We start from the raw sequence: 8,386 nt of genomic DNA, 5'->3' as shown, positions 1-8,386 counted from the left end.
CCCGTGCTGTACCTGTCCTGGGAGTGTTTGATGGGGACAGTGTAGAGGAGCTTTACTCTGTATCTAACCCCGTGCTGTACCTGTCCTGGGAGTGTTTGATGGGGACAGTATAGAGGGAGATTTACTCTGTATCTAACCCCGTGCTGTACCTGTCCTGGGAGTGTTTGATGGGGACAGTGTAGAGGGAGCTTTACTCTGTATCTAACCCTGTGCTGTCCCTGTCCTGGGAGTGTTTGATGGGGACAGTGTAGAGGGAGCTTTACTCTGTATCTAACCCCGTGCTGTACCTGTCCTGGGAGTGTTTTGATGGGGGGGACAGTGTAGAGGGAGCTTTACTCTGTATCTAACCCCGTGCTGTACCTGTCCTGGGAGTGTTTGATGGGGGGACAGTGTAGAGGGAGCTTTACTCTGTATCTACCCCGTGCTGTACCTGTCCTGGGAGTGTTTGATGGGGGGACAGTGTCGAGGGAGCTTTACTCGGTTAATGAGATGGATTATCTCTTGCATCCTGACCTCCCTCTGTTTCTGTAAACAGGCTGTTCCGAAGCTCAAACGCCTCCTGAATTTCTGCTCGAACATCCGATTGAGGAAGAAAATCTTCCAAACGTAAGCGACTGTTACATCGTTAACTGTTCCCAATCCAGATTCCTCCCTCCCTCTGCACTGACACAGACTGTTTACCTGCAAATTCTTAAACCCTCCACACTTCACCCAATAATAGACATGATTCAGTCACTCAAACACACACGCAGTATTCAACTGCAACAGGTATCATCATAGTGCTCCCGGGATCCCATCCAACCGCATCCCAACCAGGCTCCTCACACACGGATCAGGAGCAGGAACCCTGGCTGATTTCCCCCCTCTCTCTCTCTAACCCAGGGATCACTTGACAGTGATCAGGAGCAGGAACCCTGGCTGATTTCCCCTCTCTCTCTCTCTAACCCCAGGGATCACTGGACAGTGATCAGGAGCAGGGACCCTGGCTGATTTCCCCTCTCTCTCTCTAACCCAGGGATCACTGGACAGTGATCAGGAGCAGGAACCCTGGCTGATTTCCCCTCTCTCTCTCTAACCCAGGGATCACTGGACAGTGATCAGGAGCAGGAACCCTGGCTGATTTCCCCTCTCTCTCTAACCCAGGGATCACTGGACAGTGATCAGGAGCAGGAACCCTGGCTGATTTCCCCACTCTCTCTCTCTCTCTCTCTAACCCAGGGATCACTGGACAGTGATCAGGAGCAGGAACCCTGGCTGATTTCCCCCCTCTCTCTCTCTAACCCAGGGATCACTGGACAGTGATCAGGAGCAGGAACCCTGGCTGATTTCCTCTCTCTCTCTCTAACCCAGGGATCACTGGACAGTGATCAGGAGCAGGAACCCTGGCTGATTTCCCCTCTCTCTCTCTAACCCAGGGATCACTGGACAGTGATCAGGAGCAGGAACCCCTGGCTGATTTCCTCTCTCTCTAACCCAGGGATCACTGGACAGTGATCAGGAGCAGGAACCCTGGCTGATTTCCTCTCTCTCTAACCCAGGGATCACTGGACAGTGATCAGAAGCAAGAACCCTGGCTGATTTCCCCACTCTCTCTCTCTCTCTAACCCAGGGATCACTGGACAGTGATCAGGAGCAGGGACCCTGGCTGATTTCCCCTCTCTCTAACCCAGGGATCACTGGATAGTGATCAGGAGCAGGAACCCTGGCTGATTTCCCCTCTCTCTCTCTAACCCAGGGATCACTGGACAGTGATCAGGAGCAGGGACCCTGGCTGATATCCCCTCTCTCTCTAAAACTTGGGGAAGAGTGCATTTTCTGTTGTCTCAGCACACAGAGTAATTTGATGGGGGGACAGGGTAGAGGGAGCTTTACTCTGTATCTAACCTCATGCTGTACCTGTCCTGGGAGTGTTTGATGGGGACAGTGTAGAGGAGCTTTACTCTGTATCTAACCTCATGCTGTCCCTGTCCTGGGAGTGTTTGATGGGGGACAGTGTGGGAGCTTTACTCTGTATCTAACCCCGTGCTGTCCCTGTCCTGGGAGTGTTTGATGGGGGACAGTGTAGAGGGAGCTTTACTCTGTATCTAACCCCCGTGCTGTACCTGTCCTGGGAGTGTTTGATGGGGGACAGTGGTAGAGGGAGCTTTACTCTGTATCTAACCCCGTGCTGTCCCTGTCCTGGGAGTGTTGATGGGGGGACAGTGTAGAGGGAGCTTTACTCTGTATCTAACCCCGTGCTGTACCTGTCCTGGGAGTGTTTGATGGGGGGACAGTGTAGAGGGAGCTTTACTCTGTATCTAACCCCGTGCTGTACCTGTCCTGGGAGTGTTTGATGGGGGGACAGTGTAGAGGGAGCTTTACTCTGTATCTAACCCCGTGCTGTACCTGTCCTGGGAGTGTTTGATGGGGGACAGTGTAGAGGGAGCTTTACTCTGTATCTAACCCCGTGCTGTACCTGTCCTGGGAGTGTTTGATGGGGGACAGTGTAGAGGGAGCTTTACTCTGTATCTAACCCCGTGCTGTACCTGTCCTGGGAGTGTTTGATGGGGGACAGTGTAGAGGGGGCTTTACTCTGTATCTAACCCCATGCTGTACCTGTCCTGGGAGTGTTTGATGGGGACAGTGTAGAGGGAGATTTACTCTGTATCTCACCCCGTGCTGTCCCTGTCCTGGGAGTGTTTGATGGGGGGACAGTGTAGAGGGAGCTCTACTCTGTATCTAGCCCCGTGCTGTCCCTGTCCTGGGAGTGTTTTGATGGGGACAGTGTAGACGGAGCTTTACTCTGTATCTAACCCCGTGCTGTACCTGTCCTGGGAGTGTTTGATGGGGGACAGTGTAGAGGGAGCTTTACTCTGTATCTAACCCCGTGCTGTACCTGTCCTGGGAGTGGTTTGATGGGGGACAGTGGTAGAGGGAGCTTTACTCTGTATCTAACCCCGTGCTGTACCTGTCCTGGGAGTGTTTGATGGGGGGACAGTGTAGAGGGAGCTTTACTCTGTATCTAACCCCGTGCTGTACCTGTCCTGGGAGTGTTTGATGGGGGGACAGTGTAGAGGGAGCTTTACTCTGTATCTAACCCCGTGCTGTACCTGTCCTGGGAGTGTTTGATGGGGGACAGTGTAGAGGGAGCTTTACTCTGTATCTAACCCCGTGCTGTACCTGTCCTGGGAGTGTTTGATGGGGACAGTGTAGAGGGAGCTTTACTCTGTATCTAACCCCGTGCTGTACCTGTCCTGGGAGTGTTTGATGGGGGACAGTGTAGAGGGGGCTTTACTCTGTATCTAACCCCATGCTGTACCTGTCCTGGGAGTGTTTGATGGGGACAGTGTAGAGGGAGATTTACTCTGTATCTAACCCCGTGCTGTCCTGTCCTGGGAGTGTTTGATGGGGGGACAGTGTAGAGGGAGCTCTACTCTGTATCTAACCCCGTGCTGTCCCTGTCCTGGGAGTGTTTGATGGGGACAGTGTAGAGGGAGCTTTACTCTGTATCTAACCCCATGCTGTACCTGTCCTGGGAGTGTTTGATGGGGACAGTGTAGAGGGAGATTTACTCTGTATCTAACCCCGTGCTGTCCCTGTCCTGGGAGTGTTTGATGGGGGGACAGTGTAGAGGGAGCTCTACTCTGTATCTAGCCCCGTGCTGTCCCTGTCCTGGGAGTGTTTGATGGGGACAGTGTAGAGGGAGCTTTACTCTGTATCTAACCCCGTGCTGTACCTGTCCTGGGAGTGTTTGATGGGGGGACAGTGTAGAGGGAGCTTTACTCTGTATCTAACCCCGTGCTGTACCTGTCCTGGGAGTGTTTGATGGGGGACAGTGTAGAGGGAGCTTTACTCTGTATCTAACCCCGTGCTGTACCTGTCCTGGGAGTGTTTGATGGGGGACAGTGTAGAGGGAGCTTTACTCTGTATCTAACCCCGTGCTGTACCTGTCCTGGGAGTGTTTGATGGGGGGACAGTGTAGAGGGAGCTTTACTCTGTATCTAACCCCGTGCTGTACCTGTCCTGGGAGTGTTTGATGGGGGGACAGTGTAGAGGGAGCTTTACTCTGTATCTAACACCGTGCTGTACCTGTCCTGGGAGTGTTTGATGGGGACAGTGTAGAGGGAGCTTTACTCTGTATCTAACCCCGTGCTGTACCTGTCCTGGGAGTGTTTGATGGGGACAGTGTAGAGGGAGATTTACTCTGTATCTAACCCCGTGCTGTACCTGTCCTGGGAGTGTTTGATGAGGACAGTGTAGAGGGAGTTTTGCTGTGTTAATGAAATGGTTTTCTCTTTTCTCAGGGGGTCTGAGGGGAATCGAGAAGACGAGCCGAATGTCACACACGTGCTTGCTGAAGTCTGTGGATGGGAAGGAATTTGAGGAATCTGGGAATCCCCTGAAGGCCCTGGATGAAGGGAAGGTCTTGGAGTTGGATCGTGTGGATCGGGATTGCCAAGGGGATCTCGTTAGGAGTGAGACGCCCTCGCGCCACCACCCCTTCCCACGCTGCCAGAGATACCGGTGTGGGGCGGGTTCCTCGGAGAGCAGAACCAGCCTGGGGTGTGGGCACAGCGGGAGTGTCCTGGAGACCTGCTCCTGTCACCCCCGTGACAGCCAATCCCCCACCCTGAGTGCCCACTGCCCTCGGCCCACCCTGTACCGCTCCTGCACGCGCCCTCGCGGCTCCCCCTCCCCCAAGTCCAGCTCGGCCGGAGCCCCCCCCTGCTGCCACCACCTGGAGATCGATGCCCGCTGCTCGGGTTCACGTTCCGTCTCGCAGACTCCGGACTCGCCGCCGGTGTCCGAGGCTCCGACTCGCCGCTGCCTGACCCCTGACCCCTGCCGCAGCTCCGCCTCTCTGACCCGCACCCGCAGCCCTGACCCCTACGGGGCCGGGGGAGGGGGCAGCCTGTCTCGCCCCTCTGACCGCTCCCTGGACTCGGGCGCTCATTCCCCCGAAACCTGTGCCAGCTGCGCCTCTCGCCATCGGCTCCAGACGGGGGATTTCCCCCGAGCCTCCCGGTCGCCCGAGTCCTGTACCAGCCGGGCTTCCCGCTGCGGCAGTGCCCCCGAGACCCCAGAACCCCCCGCCCGCCCCCAGCTTCGTGACCGCCCCGTCAATCCCCAGCACAGCCCCCGCCTCCTGCGCCCCGTCTGGCCGCCTCCCCCACCCTGCCCCACCCCCTCCTCGGGTACCATGATCCTCCTCCCCTCCGCCACCCCCCGGGGGCAGCTCCGGGTCTCCCGCCAATCCCAGCACGTCAACGAGAGGCAGCGCACCGGGAGGGTGGTGTACGACGCCCGTGTCCACAAGGCCGAACATGCCCGGGGGGACGCCGGGGGTAACGGCTGCACAAACAACGAGGAGGAAAGTGGGCAGGCCTGGGCTCCGTGTTTCTATAAACACCAGCGGGGCAGCGAGGGTCTTGTCCGTGTGGCTAATCCCACTTACTACACGCACCGTGAGTGAGAGCCGGTACCCAACACCAGCCCAGGGGAGACGAGATGCCAACCAATGCCATCGAGTCTGGCATGGTCCCTGCCAGTGCAGAACCCCCACTCTGGGCTTTATCAGAGGCATAGAGTAAGAAGTAACAAAGCTATGTCAAACCCTTTATAAAACATTACTTAGGCCTCAATCTGCTGTGTTTAATTCAATCCAGCGACATGGATTAAAGGGGAACCTGTGAATGTGCAGTCCTGGGCAATCCAGAAGGCACCTGAACAGGTGCCAGAATAAAGAAGTGAGGAAGGCTGAGGGGGGGTGACACGATGGAGGTGTACAAAATGATAAGGGGAAGCGATAAGAGTCGACAGAATAAAACTGTTTCCCTTGGTGGAGAATTCGAAAACCAGGGGATAATAGATTGACGATGGGAGGGGTGTTTGTAATAAGGTGGGTGAACTCAGTGCACAGACAGTAACGGATATAAGACCTGGCTCCAGAGTGACCAGGGATAGAACTCAATATCCAGGGGGATTCAATATTCCGGAAAGATAGACGGAATGGAAAGGGGAGTGTGGAGTGGTGTTGCTGGTTAATGAGGAGATTAATGCAATAGGAAGGACATTAGTCTGGATGTGGAATCTCTGTGGGTTGAGCAACTGAACATCATAAGACCATAAGATACAGGAGCAGAATGAGGCCACTCGGTCCATCGAGTCTGCTCCCCCATTCAATCATGGCTGATATTTTTCTCATCCCCATTCTCCTGCCTTTTCCCCATAACCCCTGATCCCCTTATTAATCAGGAACCTATCTATCTCTGTCTTAAAGACACTCAGTGACCCGGCCTCCACAGCCTCCTCTGTGGCAAAGAGTTCCACAGATTCCCCACTCTCTGGCTGAAGAAATTCCTCCTCATCTCTGTTTTAAAGGATTGTCCCTTTAGCCTGAGGTTGTGCCCCTCTGGTTCGAGTTTTTCCTACTAGTGGAAACATCCTCTCCACGTCCACTCTATCCGGGCCTCGCAGTATCCTGTAAGTTTCAATAAGATCCACATTTAAAGAACTCGGATAAACTTCAACAAGTCTCCCTCCGTGTCTGGTGTCAGAGTGAAAGGGGGAAGGTGGCTCATCTGTGCCGAGGAGGATCAGGGATTGTGTTAAAGCCAAAGAGAAAGCAGATAAATTAATCCAAACAAATAGCTCACCCGAGAACTGGGAGAAATTTCAAATCCAGCAGAGGAGAAAGGCTTTAATTCGGAACGAGGAAATAGAATGTGACCGGAAGCTTACAGAAATCATTAAAACTGACTGCAAAAGCTTCACAATACGTCAAGAGAAAAAGACAGGCGAAGGATTAATGTCGGGTCCCTCACAGTTCAAATCGGGTGAATTCATCACGGACACAGAGATTGCACAGCAGCTGGATCTCTCTTCACTGACACCAATGACCTGCTAGAGACACCCGGGGACACGGGGCCCGGAGACGCGGGGCCTAACATGGAGGAACTGATGGAGTACAATGTTAGCAAGTGTGAGGTTATCCACTTTGGCAGAAATAATAGTAGGAATTACTATTTAAAGGGCGAAAAGCTGCAGCATGCTATGGTGCAGAGGGACCTGGGGGTCCTTGTGCATGAGTTGCAAAAACCCAGCTTGCAGGTGCAGCAGGTGGTCAGGAAGGTGAATGGGATGCTGGCCTTCATAGCGAGGGGAATTGAATATAAAAGTAGGGAGGTCTTGCTGCAGCTGTATAGGGCATTGGTGAGGCTGCAGCTGGAGTACTGTGTGCAGTTTTGGTCGCTGTACTTGCGCAAGGATATTTTGGCCTTGGAGGGAGTGCAGAGGAGGTTCACTAGGCTGATACCGGAGATGAGGGGGTTGAGCTATGAGGAGAGACTAAATAGACTGGGTCTGTACTTGTTAGAGTTTAGAAGGATGAGGGGGGATCTTATAGAGATGTATAAGATAATGAAGGGGATGGATAGGGTAGAGGTGGAGAGACTCTTCCCGCTCAGAAAGGACAGCAGGACTAGAGGGCACAGCCTCAAGATAAAGGGGGGGCAGTTTAGAACGGAGTTGAGGAGGAACTTCTTCACTCAAAGGGTGGTGAATCTCTGGAATTCTCTGCCCGTTGAAGTGGTGGAGGCTGCCTCGCTAAATATTTTTAAGTCACGGGTAGATAGGTTTTTGACAGACAGGGGAATTAAGGGTTATGGGGAGAAAGTGGGAATGTGGAACTGATCCACGACAGATCAGCCATGATCTTATTGAATGGCGGGGCAGGCTCGAAGGGCTAGATGGCCTACTCCTGCTCCTATTTCTTATGTTCTTAACTGAAGGAAATCCTTATTGGTCAGGAAGTTATATTGTGGAAATTGCTGGGATTAACCCCAATAAGTCCCCAGGGCCTGAAGCTCTGCATCCCAGAGTTCTCAAGGAAGTGACCCTAGAAATAGTTTGATTTGATTTGATTTGTTATTGTCCCAGTTGCCCAGTAGAGCGGACAGGGGTGAACCAGTGGATGTTGTGTATCTGGACTTTCTAAAAGGCTTTTAACAAAGTCCCAGATCAGAGTTTAGTGAGAGAAATGGAGGCTCCTGGTACTGGGGGGTAATGTATAGACGGGGACAGAGAACTGGCTGGTGAACTGGAAGCAGAGAGTGGGAATAAACGGGTCCTTTTCAGGATGAGAGGCAGAGAGCAGTGGGGTATCGGAGGGTTCAGAGCTGGGAACCCCCCCCATTCCCAAAATACATTAACGATTGGACAAAGGAATTGAATATAATATCCCCAAATATACAGATGGCACTGGGGGGGAGGGTGGCAGCGTGTCGGGGGGAGGGTGGCAGCGTGTCGGGGGGGGGTGCGCAGTGTGTCGGGGGGGGGGTGCAGTGTGTCGGGGGGGGGTGCAGTGTGTCGGGGGGGGGGGTGCAGTGTGTCGGGGGGGGGTGCAGTG

The 8,386-nt window shown here is 53.7% G+C and overlaps 1 protein-coding gene across 1 annotated transcript; it reads left to right on the top strand.

The window, feature by feature from the left end:
* The first annotated feature begins 600 nt into the window (after positions 1 to 600).
* On the top strand, positions 601 to 5,452 carry LOC145340352 (uncharacterized). The gene is made up of 2 exons (XM_080184809.1): positions 601 to 606; positions 4,284 to 5,452. Exon 2 carries the CDS (start codon positions 4,316 to 4,318, stop codon positions 5,450 to 5,452), a length of 1,137 nt encoding a protein of 378 aa, XP_080040935.1. The 5' UTR covers positions 601 to 606; positions 4,284 to 4,315.
* The last annotated feature ends 2,934 nt before the right edge of the window (positions 5,453 to 8,386 follow it).

The sequence above is a fragment of the Carcharhinus amblyrhynchos genome, unplaced genomic scaffold (genome assembly GCF_965287045.1).
Source record: "Carcharhinus amblyrhynchos unplaced genomic scaffold, sCarAmb.v2.hapA scaffold_952, whole genome shotgun sequence".
Lineage (NCBI taxonomy): Eukaryota > Metazoa > Chordata > Chondrichthyes > Carcharhiniformes > Carcharhinidae > Carcharhinus > Carcharhinus amblyrhynchos.
This window is presented reverse-complemented; position numbering and strand designations above follow the sequence as displayed.

Excerpts from the sequence above, each read along its gene's own strand:
- LOC145340352 (XM_080184809.1), top strand. The coding sequence starts at position 4,316 with ATGTCACACACGTGCTTGCTGAAGTCTGTGGATGGGAAGGAATTTGAG.